The 15,569-nt window shown below is 45.8% G+C and overlaps 1 protein-coding gene and 3 non-coding genes across 4 annotated transcripts in view; all 4 read left to right on the top strand.

Moving 5' to 3' along the window:
• Nucleotides 1-15,569, top strand: part of TEX14 (testis expressed 14, intercellular bridge forming factor) — a 102,527-nt gene that overhangs the window by 25,777 nt on the left and 61,181 nt on the right. The window contains exons 2-5 of the mRNA XM_058676074.1: nucleotides 1,312-1,448; nucleotides 9,525-9,639; nucleotides 11,717-11,882; nucleotides 12,935-13,071. Of these exons, the coding sequence (XP_058532057.1) occupies nucleotides 1,313-1,448; nucleotides 9,525-9,639; nucleotides 11,717-11,882; nucleotides 12,935-13,071 (554 nt within the window). The 5' untranslated portion in view covers nucleotide 1,312. The remainder of the gene's footprint in view (nucleotides 1-1,311; nucleotides 1,449-9,524; nucleotides 9,640-11,716; nucleotides 11,883-12,934; nucleotides 13,072-15,569) is intronic.
• LOC131482454 (small nucleolar RNA U3) lies at nucleotides 3,525-3,740 on the top strand. The gene has a single exon (XR_009247011.1). It is a non-coding gene; the product is annotated as a small nucleolar RNA U3 (small nucleolar RNA).
• On the top strand, nucleotides 5,180-5,395 carry LOC118759758 (small nucleolar RNA U3). Its single transcript, XR_004996400.2, has one exon. It is a non-coding gene; the product is annotated as a small nucleolar RNA U3 (small nucleolar RNA).
• On the top strand, nucleotides 9,144-9,359 carry LOC118759757 (small nucleolar RNA U3). Its single transcript, XR_004996399.2, has one exon. It is a non-coding gene; the product is annotated as a small nucleolar RNA U3 (small nucleolar RNA).

The raw sequence follows: 15,569 nt of genomic DNA, 5'->3' as shown, positions 1-15,569 counted from the left end.
GTTTTGTTTTGGCTGCATTCCATGTGTTTTGAAGTTTATTATTTCAGTTTTATTTATTCCAAATACTCTCTCTCTCTTTATTTTAAGATGTATTTATCTTTATTGCAAAGTCGGATATACAGAGAGGAGGAAAGACAGAGAGGAAGATCTTCCTTCTGATCATTCATTCCCCAAGTGAGCACAATGGCCGGTGCTGTGCTGATCCGGAGCCAGGAGTCAGGAACCAGGAACTTCCTCCAGGTCTACCACCTGGGTGCAGGGTCCCAAGGCTTTGGGCCATCCTCCACTGCTTTCCCAGGCCACAAGCAGGGAGCTGGATGAGAAGTGGAGTGGCTGGGATTAGAACTGGTGCCCATATAGGATCCCGGCAAAAATACTCTTTTCTCTTGTCAAATTCATTGCCAGCTCATGGACTATATGATGGCATCATTTTTCCCAAGAGACTTTTGCATCTCCTTTTTGTCACCCATGTGTCGGTTACTCAGTGGCGTGTTTTTTCATGGAGCTGTAGTTTGTTATTGTCGTCGTTGTTGTTGAGGCTGTTGTTCTAGCTCATACCAGTTTTTGACCTTGTTTCATGGTTTCTCAATTATGGAAATGTATAGTGATGGGGTAGTGGGGCCTACCATATCCAGATGTAGGGTTATAATGCAACATGCATCCCTGTATCCAGATTAAAGATGGATTCCCAATGAAACTCCGGGAAAAGTGCAGAGAACGGGATGCTGGACGGTTTGAGTTTGTCCGCTCCAGCAATGTTTGGGTACACTTAAATAAGAGACTGATGGAATTACAGTTTCTCATAGAGGATTGTACCACTGTAGTAAAATGGGGAAAATCTATCGGGGGTGGGACTTTGGGGGAAAATACAAGTCAATATGAAATTGTAACACATAATTCAAATATTCAAAATTAAATATATGTATATATAAAAGAAAAAAAGAACTGAAAAAAAAAAGAAATAGCATCTGCACCACGTGTGTACAAATTTTTTTGTTGCACTATTCCGTATGCAATATAGTAAAACAACTATTTGTACATTATTGCCATCCTAGATGTTCTAAGTAATCCCGAGATCCTTAAGGTAGAGGGGAGAGTGCATATGGTCTGCACACAGATGCTCAGCCGTAGCGTGCAGGGTCTCTGGGAAAAGCGTGTGTTGGGGCAGAGGCGGGAGCTCCGGAGCCAGGTCTGTGGACACCCAGGGATAACTAGTAGCAAAGCAGGGTGAGTTCCAGACTAGAGGGAGTGTAAGATTCCTCACTGGGTTTCTAGCTGAAAGAATGAACATGCTGCTTCCTTTTGAAACAGGATGTCGCGGGCGGTTCATCTTCTACTCCCCTGTCCTGTGCAGCTTGGTAGCTTGAAGAACGACTCCTTGGAAGGTCAGCTTCATGAGTATGTGAAACAAGGGAATTACGTGAAAGTCAAGAAGATCCTCAAGAAAGGTATGTCCTACATAGATGTGACAGAAGCACCTGGCCCTGCATTTCTGAGTGGTGTCTGGAGCAAACCAGGGGCATGGTAAAGCTGTGAAGGAGTCATTGGGGGGAATCCAAATGGCAGATTGAGGCACACTAGTCATACTGCTCATTAGTATCCTTTTAAATTACTCATTTAGAATTATTTTATTTACTTGAAAGAGTTACAGAGAGAAGAGAAGCTAGAGAGAGATCTTCCATCCCCTGGCTCCCTTCCCAAATGGCTTTTATGACCAGGGCCAAGCAAGGCTGGAGCCAGGAGCTTCTTAGTCTGCCACTCTCCCACGTGGGTGGCAGGGGTCCAGGCATTTGGGCCATCTTCCACTGCTTTTCCCAAGTGCATGAGACGGGAGCTGCATCAGAGCTGGAGCTGCAGTAATGGGCACCCAGATGGAGTGCTGATATTGCAGGTGGTAGCTCTAGCAGGTGGGCAACAATGCAGGATCCTCCTTAGAAGTCTCACTTCCAGTAGCTAGAAGAAGACGTCGCCCTGACCCCTGCAGAAGTAGGATGTGGGATTCCGAGAGGGGAGTCGAAGACCCTCCACACCTGTTGAATTCTTGGCTACACCTTCAAATGGGTGACACAAGCATTGCCCACCCATTTCCTAACTGGTTAGGAGACCACCAGTAGGGTACCTTTCACCTGTAGGTACCCCGCCCAACAAGGAGTGGCCAGGGAAGGCTTAAAACCCTGAGACCCTTCCTCAAACCTTTGGTGTCTCTCTCTCTCCTTTCAAGAGGTACCCCACCTCCTGGCTTTCTTTCGCACTGGGGACCTGCAGTGTAGCTGTTGTTAAGGAAGTTGCTCCAGTAGGTGGTAACTGGCCATTGTTTGAATCAGAACCTTGATTTTGGTCTTATTCTAGGAATAGTGTAAGGCCTTGAAAGGGTGTGAATTTTTTTTTTAAGTGCTTGAGCTTGCTAAAAGGTTATTTCCTAACACAAAATATGTGGTGTTTTCCAGTGCCGATTCCCTGATTATAACTGGGAACTTAACCATTCCATTCTCCGTCTGGATTTAAAATCAGAAATAAAGTCCAGGACTTGGTTCCCTAAAACTGCCCTTACTTCAAATGCCAGCTACAACTGGAGCACCCTCAGTTCTGCCTGGCTGACTACAGACCCATAGGTTTCTAAACATCCTAGGGATGAAAATTTACCAGAGTGACTCACAGAATTCAGAAAAATATTGCAGTTAGAATTACCAATTTGGGGTGTGGTGCAATAACCTAGCAGCTAAAGTCCTCGCCTTGAATGCACTGGGATCCCATTTGGGTGCCAGTTCTAATCCCAGCGGCTGCGCTTCCCATCCAGCTCCCTGCTTGTGGCCTGGGAAAGCAGTGGAGGACAGCCCAAAGCCTTGGGACCCTGCACCCTTGTGGGAAACCCACAGGAAGCTCCTGGCTTCGGATTGGCTCAGCTCCAGCCGTTGGGGCTGCTTGGGGAGTGAATCATCGGACAGAAGACCATCCTCTCTCTCCTCTCTGTATATGGGACTTGCAGTAAAAGTAAGATAAATCTTAAAAATAAATAACTAAATAAATAAATAAGAAAGAGGGACTAAACAGTCCTGATTCTTCAGCTGAATCTAGGATGGAATGTGAGAAAGAATTGAAACCCACTGTGGAGAAGAAATTCAGCATTCCACTCGTGTTTGCTATGATTGTTACTTGGTGTTAGGGATGTACACCCTTGCCCCGCCCCTCATGCCAGGCTAAGCAGACCTAGCAGAACTGCCCAGCAGCAATCCTGGTGCCTCAGCCTTGTCTGGGCGAACCAATGCCCATGGGCGTGGCTGCGGGAGGCCCTATGCTAATGAGACAGCACTACTTTGAGGAGTTCCCAAACACTTAACAGTAAAAAAGAGGGTTGGGAGTGTGTCATGTAATCAGATTCCTGTGCTCTGTGCTAAAAAAAAACCCTGAAAACGCAAGCGATCAACTTATCACAGAGTATAAAAAAAAAAAAAAAATAGGCCGTCTCACCGCCACTTAAAAGAGTGTGTTGGGTTTAGGCTCACAGGGTCTCGAGGAACGAGACTAAGACTATACTTTCAGGGATCATTTCTATAGTCTGTGACTAGAGAAGTTTCTCTGATCGTGTAGAGCACCGGAAACCACGAGGAGGAGTTTTAGCATTCTCTCCTGAGCGTGAAGCTGGCTTTTGGTGTTGCTTTTGTGCAACTGCCACTTGCCATTGATGATCGTTCTTCTCTCCTTGTAGGAGAGTGAGAGGGGGAGGATGTAATCTGAGTGGTTTCCTATTAGTTTTTCTGGTTTATATACTGGCAGTGGTTTTAAGGCTTGGTGTTTGTCCTGATGGTTAGTTGCAATGCCGTCCTCTTGTTTGTGTATTGTGACACAGAAGACCTTCAAGATATGTTAACGGAGAGAAGATCTTCCATCCTATGTTTATACCACAAGGTCCAAAATCAGGAACCAAGAGCTTCCTCCAAATGTCCCACGTGGGTGCAGGAACCCAAGGCTTTGGACCATCCTCAACTGCTTTCCCAGGCCACAAGCAGAGAGCTGGATGCGAAGTGGAGCTGCCAGGATTAGAACTGGCACCCACATGGGATCCTGTTGAAGACTTTATCCTCTAGGCCACGCCGCTGGGCCCCCGATAAATGTATTTTAAAGTAAAATGTTGGCATTACAGAGTGGGAAAATGAATAGCAAGAAAAATATTAATTTGCAAATTGTTATATTTATATATTAATGATATGTGGTTAAGTATATTTAAATTTAATGCATGGTATTAGGTTTATCTGAAGCAAAGAGCTTCTTCCAGGTTTCCCAGATGAATGCAGAAGCCCAAGGCTTTAGACCATCCTCCACTGATTTTTCAGAGCGCAAATAGGTTGCTGGATGAGAAGCAGAACAACTAAGAACCAGTGCCTACATGTGGTAACTGTTCTCACAAGGCGAGGATTTAGCCATTGAGCTATTGTGTTGGGCCCAACAATAAATAAATCTTAAAATTTCTCATGCACTTGTTTAATAAATGTGTTATTTGTATTGGAAGGGCAGATTTACAGAGAGGGGAGACAGAAAAATCTTCCATCCATTGATTCACGCCACAATGGCCAGAGTTGAGCCAAGCCAAAGGCAGGAGCCTCTTCCGGGTTTTGGTTGTGGGTGCTTTCCCAGGCCACAGTCAGGGAGCTGGCTGGGAAGTGGAGCAGAAGAGATTAAAACGGGATCATGTGGGATCCTGGAGCGTTCAAGGCAGGGATTTAGTTGCTAGGCTGTTGTACTGGGCTCAAAAAGCACCATTTTTACAATATCTGACCTGTTGGTTTTCAAAACTGAGAAACTTCACTGTTAAAAAACAAAAAAAGCTGCCTCACAAGCGTTCTGTCATATTGAAGATTAGGAAAATCATTTGTGTTTTTTTTTTCTAGTCACACCCTTTGATTTAACTAATCTGGAAGTTTCTTTAGAGCCATAAGAGTTACTTCTGATTGGCTGTCGGGCCTGTCAAATGTTAATCAGGGAACTTGACGCGATTGTTCATTTTTTCCTTTTTTTCACGCATTCTCAGAGCTGTTGGGAAAGTTCTTTTGCAAGTTGTTTGTGAAACAAGACTTTGAGGGTGTATCTGTGTGGCAGTGCTAGGAGGTGAGCTGACAGTATCTCACCGCCACTTAAAAGTGTGTGTTGGGGTTAGGCTCACAGGGTCGCGGGGGAGGAGGCTAAGACTATACTTTCAGGGATCATTTCTATAGTCTGTGACTAGAGAAGTTTCTCTGATCGTGTAGAGCACCGGAAACCACGAGGAGGAGTTTTAGCATCCTCTCCTGAGCGTGAAGCTGGCTTTTGGTGTTGCTTTTGTGCAACTGCCACTTGCCATTGATGATCGTTCTTCTCTCCTTGTAGGAGAGTGAGAGGGGGAGGATGCAATCTGAGTGGTTTTCTCAACTAAACGTTGTTGAGAGAGAACCTTGGTGTTTTTTTGTGGCGAGACCTAGAGCAGTTTCTGTTCTCCAATAGGTAGCATAGCAGGTGAAGTTCTCTGGGTACCGTATCAGAACCTGTTCTTGTCCCGGAGGCTCCACTACGCATCCTGTGTCTCTCTGGACACGAAATGTTAGTTTTAGTCTCTCCCTCGTTTTTTTTTCCTCTTAGAGAAACAAGTTTTATGTAGCATTTTAATCTCTTTTTTTCTCTCATTTCTCATCCTTCCTACCTTTTCATCTTTACTTTTTATAATAACACACTTAAGTTATCTTAATGTCACAAGCTTAATGCCTATTAAGCATAATATTCAAGAGAAAAGTATGGATGATCAAGTCACATGTCAATTTCATTTTTATATTTTTGCATTCTATGATACTATGTTTATATGATAGTATGATTCTATGTACTGTCACATACTGGAGAAAACAGAATATTGGAACTGGGTTATTCCCGCTTAGTATTGCAGGCTGCAATTGTGTTTTGTTGAAAAGGACAGTAGTTCATTCGTTTTTATCTGAGTAGTACTTCGTAGTATAAATATACCACATTTTATTTACTCTTAAGTTGATGGACATATGGCCTGACTCCTTTTCTTAGCTATGGTGAATTCAGCTGTAGTAAACATTAGAGTACAATTAATTCTTTCATATGCTGACTTAATTTTCTCTGGATAAATTCACAGTAGTGTGATGGCTGCATCATCTGATAGGCCTGTTTCAGTTTCTAAGGAAGCTCTTCATTGTCTTACATAATGATTATACTAGTCGACATTCCCACAAGCATCGTACCAGGGTGTCTTTTTTTCTTTTTTCTTTATATTAAAGATATAATATATGATATAAAGTAAGATATAGCCTTTTTTCTTTATATTAGAAATTACTTAGTGCCTGTGCTATGGATACAGACACACTCTGGAGTATTGTTCTAGCCTTTTCTTATTGAGTTCCCAGATTGAATTCCAAATCTCAAGTTTTGACACCATGGCTGTTTAGGGCCTTTGAGGAGCTTGGATGTGTTAACACTTGTTAAATCTATCTCTGTGCATTGCCACTCTCTTGCCCACTGCCCACTGCCCACTGCCCACTCTCTCCACCATCAGTGCACAGCTATTTTGTGGATTAACCAGGAAAGGTCAGAGGTAACTGGAAGTAGTGAGAGAAGCAGTGCCGGCTGCAGCACCTTCAGCACAATCTTCATTGAATCAAGAGTTGTGGAGTTTTTCATGTGTAGATTACACATGACCAGGGCTTTTTCTTATATATATATATTTTTTCTTTCCAGGTACAAAGTTTAAATTTGAATTTACCGAACAAATAACTTTGATTTCTATTTTAATGCATATGTTTCTCGGCAAACATACAGTGTGTGATGTCAATAATGTAAAAAAAAAAAGATGACTTTTTTCTATAGAAAAACATTTTTTTTCAAGACTTATTTTATTTTTATTGGAAAGGCGGAAATACAGAGAGGAGAGACAGAGAGGAAGATCTTCCATCCGATGATTCACTCCCCAAGTGACCGCAACGGCTGGAGCTGAGCCAATTTGAAGCCAGGAGCCAGGAGCTTCCTGTGGGTCTCCCACATGGGTGCAGGGTCCCAATGCATTGGGCCATCCTCGACTGCTTTCCCAGGCCACAAGCAGGGAGCTGGATGGGAAGTGGAGCTGCCGGGATTAGAACCGGCGCCCATATGGGATCCCAGGACTTGCAAGGCGAGGACCTTAACCACTACGCCATCGTGCCAGGCCCTCTATAGAAAATTATAGTTGATTTTTGTCAAATCTAAAAATAAAGTTAAAAAACTATGCTTTTTTTTTTAAAGTGAGTTAACTCTTTGTGCCTTGGGGTAACACTCTAATCTGAGGTTCTCTGGTTGTTGACATATGGCTGTGTCTTTTCAGTTCTGATCATCTCCAGTAAATCTGGTCTGCGTTTGCCTTCAGTGTGGATTGGAATTAGCTCACCTCGTTAATGCACCTTAGGAGGCAGCAGAGGGTTTCACAATGTACGATTAGGTCATGGTTATTTTGGAGTACACATAAAAGTCACTGAGGGGGAGATGGCTTAGAATGTGAAAAGTGGTCTTGCCCTGGCTAAAGTTTCGCGGGTTCTAGTCCCAATCCAGCTCCCTGCTTGTGGCCTGGGAAAGCAGTCGAGGACGGCCCAAAGCCTTGGGACCCTGCACCCGGGTGGGAGACCCAGAAGAGGATCCAGCCGTGTGGCCATCTGGGGAATGAATCAACGGGTGGGAGATTTTTCTCCTCGGTAGAGCTGCCTTTCCAATAAAAATAAATGTTTTAATGTTTTAATTTTAAAATGTTTTAATGTTTAATTTTAAAATGTTTCACATTTTAAAAATGTGAAATAGTTTGGAGATTGTAACTCAAGAGATTGGGCAAATGGAAACTCACTTAAGGTGGACTATGTCAGCTAAGGGATTCTGGAGAGATTTATTCATGCTTGGAATGGCGAGATTGGCAGCAATTCAGAAGTGTTGGACTATCAAAACCACTTGAGCAGGACCCTCGGGGCATGGCCACATCGGGGACCTGGGGTGGGTGGGAGGCTGGGAGGGGCTTCTCCCTTTACCTACCGTTTACCCCAGATACAGGAAAAAAATGTGGAAATAGTCTTACCTGCTTTCCTGTAGCCCTTGAACCTTTGTGCCCCAATCAACTATGTAAAGATGATCAAAATATGGGCCCGACGGCGTGGCCTAGCGGCTGAAGTCCTCGCCTTGAACACCCCGGGATCCCATATGGGCGCCGGTTCTAATCCCGGCAGCTCCACTTCCCATCCAGCTCCCTGCTTGTGGCCTGGGAAAGCAGTCGAGGATGGCCCAATGCATTGGGACCCTGCACCCATGTGGGAGACCTGGAGGAGGTTCTTCGTTCCGGCTTCAGATCGGCGCGCACCGGCCATTGCGGTCACTTGGGGAGTGAATCATCGGACGGAAGATCTTCCTCTCTGTCTCTCCTCCTCTGTGTATATCTGACTTTCCAATAAAGTGAATAAATCTTTAAAAAAAGAATATGATCAAAATAAAGTAACAATAAATAAATAGTAAAAAATAAAAAGAATGTTAAAAAGTTTGGAGACTGTAATTCAAGAGATAGAAAGCAACTGAGCAGGGGAGTTAACAGAGTGCCCTGCTTAGTTTCTTGGACTATTATGTTCTGATTACGTCATGTCTTTTAGATTTTATGTGTTTAACGGGCAGAGCTAGATCTTCCATCTGCTGATTTACTGTCCAATGGCCGTAATGGCTAGAGTTGGCCCGGAGCCCAGAAACCCCGTGCAGGTCTCCCGTGTGGATAACAGGGTCCCAAGCACTTGGACGCCTGCTGCCCTGGAAGCCCAGCGCGCGGGTGCCGGAATACACTGGCCTTTGCGGCTGTCGCGTCGGGCACCAGGCAGCGTCTGTGTAACCGAGTCAGCCCAGCCGGTGGGCGGGACCGGAGAGAGCAGACTGGTGAGTGATTGGCTACTTGCAATTGTATGCTAATTACCGCGACAGCCAGACAGGTCTTCGAATACTAAAATATCAGCAGTGAAAATACTTAATTAAATTTCTGTAGTGAGATATGACTATCAAAAACGTTATGTATAAATGAAGCAAAATAATGTGTTGTAACATCAACTAGCCATCAACAAAATGTGTGTGAGTGTTGTACACGTTGGGAAGACAAGACATTGCTCGTTAAGACTATACTTTCAGGGATCATTTCTATAGTCTGTGACTAGAGAAGTTTCTCTGATCGTGTAGAGCACCGGAAACCACGAGGAGGAGTTTTAGCATCCTCTCCTGAGCGTGAAGCTGGCTTTTGGTGTTGCTTTTGTGCAACTGCCACTTGCCATTGATGATCGTTCTTCTCTCCTTGTAGGAGAGTGAGAGGGGGAGGATGCAATCTGAGTGGTTTCCTAAACCAAACGTTACTAATTAAAGCTGTTGATTGTAAGTCACTTGCAGTGTGGAGGTCTGGAATGGAAAGAGGTGGTAAGGCTGCTTAAGCTATTAGTTTGCAGGCAAGATTTAGGGGATTCCTGGGAAGGCTAGTAAGTCATTTTTACTTTTGTTTGCAGGAGTTTATGTTGATGCAGTTAACTCCCTGGGTCAGACTGCACTTTTTGTTGCTGCGTTATTAGGACTGACAAAGTTAGTTGATGTTCTGGTGGCTCATGGATCAGATCCAAATCAGTAAGTAGAGGTTGAGTTGGGTACCAGTTTTGTAATTTTTGTGTTTATGTTGATATGGCAAGGTAAGGTTGATGTTGGCATGATTTTCTGTTTAGTTAGGCAGTTTACATTCCCCACAATTCGTTTTCACCAATTAGTATTTTTTGTGGATTTGCCAAGAAAGGTTGACTTCTGCCTTAATTGTTTAGTTATGGCTGAAAAGATTCACATTATCGCTGAAAAAAAAATGCAATGTAATGAATCAGTGGTATGGAACATCTCATAACTGTTTTTGCAAGGCCTTTTTGATTTTTTTAAAAATTTATGTATTTGGGACCCAAAGCAAATTGCCAGTTGGCTAATTCTCCACGTTCCCATGTGGGTACCTGTTCATTCTGGCTGATCCACTTCCCACCCATCTCCCTGTTTTTAAGCTGGAAAAGGAGTGGAAGCTGGCCCCTAGCTTTGGGACCTTGTGCCTATGCAGGAGACCCTGAAGATGCTCCTGGCGCCCCTGACTTTGGATCAGCTCATGGAACTGAACCAGCAGATAAAAGATCTTTCTCTCCTTTCTGTAAATCTGCCTTTCCAATAAAAAATCAGTTTTAAAATGTTGTACTTATGGGCCTGGCACGGTGGCCTAGCGGCTAAAGTCCTTGCTTGAATGTGCTGGGATCCCATATGGACATCGGTTCTAATCCCAGCAGCCCTGGGTGGCTCAAAGCCTTGGATTCTGCACCTGCATGGGAGACCCAGAAGAAGCTCCTGCCTTCGGATTGGCTCAGCTCCAGCTGTCTCGGTTGCTTGGGGAGTGAGTCGTTGGATGGAGGATCTTCCTCTCTGTCTCTCCTCCTCTCTGTATATCTGACTTTGTATAAAAAAAATAAATAAATCTTTAAAAAATTTTATTTATTTGTTGGAAAGGCAGAGAGGAAGATCTTCTGTCGGATGATTCACTCCCCGAGTGAGCCGCAACGGGCCAGTGTGTGCCGATCCAATGCCGGGAACCAGGAACCTCTTCCTGGTCTCCCACGCGGGTGCAGTGTCCCAAAACATTGGGCTGTCCTCGACTGCTTTCCCAGGCCAGAAGCAGGGAGCTGGATGGGAAGTGGAGCTGCCGGGATTAGAACCGGCGCCCATGTGGGATCCCGAGGTGTTTGAGGCGAGGACTTTAGCCGCTAGGCCACGCCGCCAGGCCCAATAAATAAATCTTTAAAGAAAAAAATATATTTATTTGGAAGAGAGCACGAGAGAAGTCTTCCATTCTTCTGCTGGTTCACCCCCAGATAACATGGTTAGGGCTGAGTCACATAGAAGCAAAGAGCTAGGGGTTCCAATCAGGGTCGGCCTTGGGGTTGTTAGAGGCCTGAACACTTTGGCTTTCCCAGCTGCATTAGCCAGGAGCTGCATCAGAAATGGAGCAGCTGAGACTCCCACCGGTGCCCATATGGAATGGTGGCATCCTGAGAGGTGGCTTTACTTGCTATGACTTTTTTTTTAAGATTTATTTATTTATTTTATCGGATGAAAGATCTTCCTCTCTGTTTCTCTTCTTTTCTCTCTCTGTATATGTATATATATAATATATATATAATTGCATATATAAATATATAACATGTAATATGCATTCTATAATATATATATATAATTTTTTTATTGCAAAGTCATATATACAGAGGAGGAGAGACAGAGGGGAAGATCTTCCGTCTGATGATTCACTCCCCAAGCGACTGCAATGGTCAGTGCTGCAACGATCTGAAACCAGGAGCCAGGAACCTCCTCCAGGTCTCCCATGCAGGTGTAGGGTCCCAAGGCTTTGGGCCAACCTGAACTGTCCTCCCAGGCCAGAAGTAGGGAGCTGGATGGGAAGCGTGGCTGCCGGGATTAACTGGCACCCATATGGGATCCCAGCGTGTTCAAGGCGAGGACTTTAGCAGCTAGGCGACTGCACTGGGCCCGGAATGAATAAAGCTTCAAAAAAAAATAAGAACCTTCATTGCCGAGGATGGCTTCTGCAGAGCACCAGATGCTTGGAGACCCCTCGCCATGGCAGGGCAGAGTGTTGCTGTGGGTACTCATTGCACCGTCCTCCCCGCAGTCGCTGCTTTGATGGGAGCACCCCTGTCCATGCAGCAGCATTCTCTGGAAATCAGTGGATCCTTAGCAAATTGCTGGATGCAGGTGGTGACCTGCGGCTCCATGACGAGAAGGGGCAAAATCCGCAGACCTGGGCCTTGGCGGCAGGGAAGGAGCGCAGCACCCCGGTAAGACTGGGCCCTGTTTGGTTGCCATTTTCTGGGGGAGGGGGAGCATTGGCCCCAGGACACAGCGCAGAACTTGCCATATCTTACTATTGACCTGGATCGAAGCAGGTTAACCAGCTGTTACACCCCAAAGTCCAGGGAACCTTTCCAGTCAGCTGTTCAGTGGGGAGGGAGAACAACTCTACTTTGAAGTCTGATGGACTGAAGTGAGTCAGATATTGTTAGGTGTCGTCCTGCAGTGATGGACTTGGTGCACGGAGCCTATAATAAACACGTGGACTCTGATAAACTCTGATGAAGTTTATTAGTGGCATCAGACTTTATAGACTGAGGCTCATATAGGATAAGGGAGGAGGTATTGAGCTTATCAACAAAACCCATCAACTCTTTGTTGGGAACTCTTTTGTATATTCCACTAAGTGTTCTCATTCACATGCTGTCCACTCAACTGTTCTCATACTAATGATATCCATTAAGCTGTATGAATGGTACCCACTCGGTTGTTTTCATATAAATATTATCCTATTAGTTGTAATCCTGTGCTCCCTGACCTTCTGGGGTTACAATGTCCCTTTACAGTTAGGAATGCTGTTTTGTTTTTGTTTTAGCTCATCTAATCTTGACACTAATCTCTCGGGTAGGTGCTTTGATTTTCTTTTCATAGATACTGAAACTAAGGCCTATAGACATTAGCGTGCCTGAGGCCACACATTAGCAGGTGTGAATGAAGAGCAGCTGTAAAACATAAAGACCATGCACAGAGCTGGCACCTCCGTGTGGAGTGCCATCTGCTCTTGTGCTCTGGATAAGGGATTCACTCCATTTCCCTCAGTTTCCTCATCTGTTCAAAGAGTGACGTGGAAGAGATCATTGCTTCCAAGCTTCTCTCTGGATACCTTCTGTACCTGTAGAAAATGCCCCGGGCCCTCACTTTCCCAGGTGTCTCACTGTCAGGGGCCATGGGCTCCTCAGCCATTCATCTATACACTGGCGCTCCCGTTGCCATGGAAACTTGACATGGTGTATGCTCAGGGTCTTGTGCTGTGTTACAGATGGTGGAGTTCATGCAGCGCTGTGCCTCGCACATGCAGGCCATCATCCAGGGATTCTCTTATGACCTCCTGAAGAAGGTGGACTCCCCGCAGCGACTCGTCTGCAGCCCACCCTGGTTTGGGGGACTTATGCAGGGGTGAGTGCAATGTTGAGCAGAGCGGGATGTCAGGTACCCACCAGCCTCCTTGTGGGAAAATCCACAGCATCTGGACTCTGGCCAACCCAAAGGGGTGAACTCCGCTGGCTAAGGACAACTGGAGGAGCACCTTGGGCCACCGCCCCTGCCTCTCAGGGGAGGAGAAGGATGTGTGCCTTAGTGGGAGCCATCCTGTGGTTAGCAGAGGACTCAGTCTAGGGAGCCCAGCAGGAAGTCCTTACCCAGCAGGGCAGCTGGCTGCCTCTAGTCATCTCCTGGATCATTTAAGAGTGCCCCCTTACTACTAAGCAGAAAAAAGGACCCTACACATGTAACTTATAGTTTCTTTAGCTATTTTTGAAATTTTTATTGATTTGAAAGGTAGAGAGAGAATGAAAGAACCATCTCCCCCAGAAGAGTCACTTACCAAATGCTTGCAGCAACCAGGACTCAACCAAGCCGAAGCCAGGAGCCAGGATTTCTCGCCTGGGTGCCTGATTCGCCACTCCTTGAGCTGGCACTTGCTGCCAGTGCACATTAACGGGAAGCTGGAGTTGGAAGCAGAACTAGCCACCAGTATGGAATGCGATTGCCTCAAGGGCCTCTGCATTTCAGATCAATAAAAAGTTTAAAAAGAAAGAAAGGCAGGGGTGGGAGAGTGGGTGAAGGAAGGAAGAAAGAAAGGAAATGTGGGAAGAAGGAAGAGAATAGAATGTGAATGCACCCCATCCCATTTTTAATGTAAAGAAACCACAGATTCCTGAAGTCAAGTTGGCCCTTCAGATCTGGGATCAGTGGCCGTCGGATAGATTCCTTACTGTGGGGGGAAGGAAAGATAAGCACTGGACTGAGAGATATGAACAATACGTGTCTGTAGATGACTGGTTAGCAACCCTGCCTCCAGCCAAGGTGAATGAAACAGACATAGACTGAGAAATTTAGGTTACAGAGCAAGAAATGCTGGCCTGAACTCAGGCTGTAAGCCAGGGTACTGGGAGAGATCAGTAAACTCGTTTGCTTCAACAGAACTCTCACCCTCCAAAGAGCACCACATGGGAAGGCCCTGGCTCCACAGCAGGGGGTGGAGGGCTCCCACTGTCATTGCCAGCCCAAAGTCTGTTCCTTTGGGTAGGAAGTGGCTACTCGTGGATGTTTGGGGCCTAAACATGAAGGCCAGTCTTTCTTTCTTTTTTTTTTTTTTTTAAAGATTTATTTATTTTTATTGAAAGCCAGATATACAGAGACAAAGAGATACAGAAAGGAAGATCTTCCATCCACTGGTTCACTCCCCAAGTGGCTATAATGGCTAGAGCTGAGCTGATCCAAAGCCAGGAGCCAGGAGCCTGGAACCTCTTCCAGGTCTCCCACACAGGTGCAGGGTGCCAAGGTGTTGGGCCATCCTTGACTGCTTTCCCAGACCACAGGCAGGGACTGAATTGGAAGTGGAGCAGCCAGAGTTAGAACCGGCGCCCATATGGGATCCCAGTGCGAGCAAGGTGAGGACTTTAGCCACTTGGCTAAAGTCAGTCAGTCTGTTTCTCTCTCTTTCACTTTCTTCCCTGCCTCCACTCTTTTCTTTACCTCTTCCTTCCTTTCTTCATTCTTACCTTCTTTCTTCCTTTCTTTCTCTTTCTTCCTTCTTTTTTCTTAACATGTATTTATTTTTATTCGAAAGGCAAACTTTACACAGACAAGGAAGTATAGAGACAGAGATCTTCCTTCTGCTGATTCTACTCTACAATTGGCCTCAACGGGTAGAGCTGAGCTGATCAGGAGCCAGGAGGTCTCCCATGCGGGTGCAGGATCCCAAGGCTTTGGGCCACCCTCAACGACTTCCCCATGCCATAGAGGGAGCTGGATGGCTAGTGGAGCAGCCAGGACATGAACTGGTGCCCAGATGAGACACCAGTGCCTCAGGGCAAATGATTAGTCTGATACGCCACTGCATTGATTCCAAAGGTCTTGTATTTTTTTTTTTTTTTTTTAAAGATTTATTCATTTTATTACAGCCAGATATACACAGAGGAGAGACAGAGAGGAAGATCTTCCGTCCGATGATTCACTCCCCAAGTGAGCCGCAACGAGCTGGTGCGCGCCGATCCGATGCCGGGAACCTGGAACCTCTTCCGGGTCTCCCACGCGGGTACAGTGTCCCAACGCATTGGGCCGTCCTCGACTGCTTTCCCAGGCCACAAGCAAGGAGCTGGATGGGAAGTGGAGCTGCCGGGATTAGAACCGGCGCCCATATGGGATCCCAGGGCTTTCAAGGCGAGGACTTTAGCCGCTAGGCCACGCCGCCGGGCCCAAAGGGTCTTGTATCTTGACGAGAATGATTTAGGAAAGGAAGCTTTTCCTCATAGGCTGTTTACCCAAATGCAGGTGACTTTGTTGCTCGTCATCAACACTGGCCATTTTCAGAGTGAAAGAAGCTCTGTTAAGAGTTCGTTGAATAGGGCCCGGCGGCATGGCCTAGCGGCTAAAGTCCTCGCCTTGAAAGC

Source organism: Ochotona princeps, chromosome 17 (assembly GCF_030435755.1).
Source record: "Ochotona princeps isolate mOchPri1 chromosome 17, mOchPri1.hap1, whole genome shotgun sequence".
NCBI classification, from domain to species: Eukaryota; Metazoa; Chordata; class Mammalia; order Lagomorpha; family Ochotonidae; genus Ochotona; species Ochotona princeps.
This window is presented reverse-complemented; position numbering and strand designations above follow the sequence as displayed.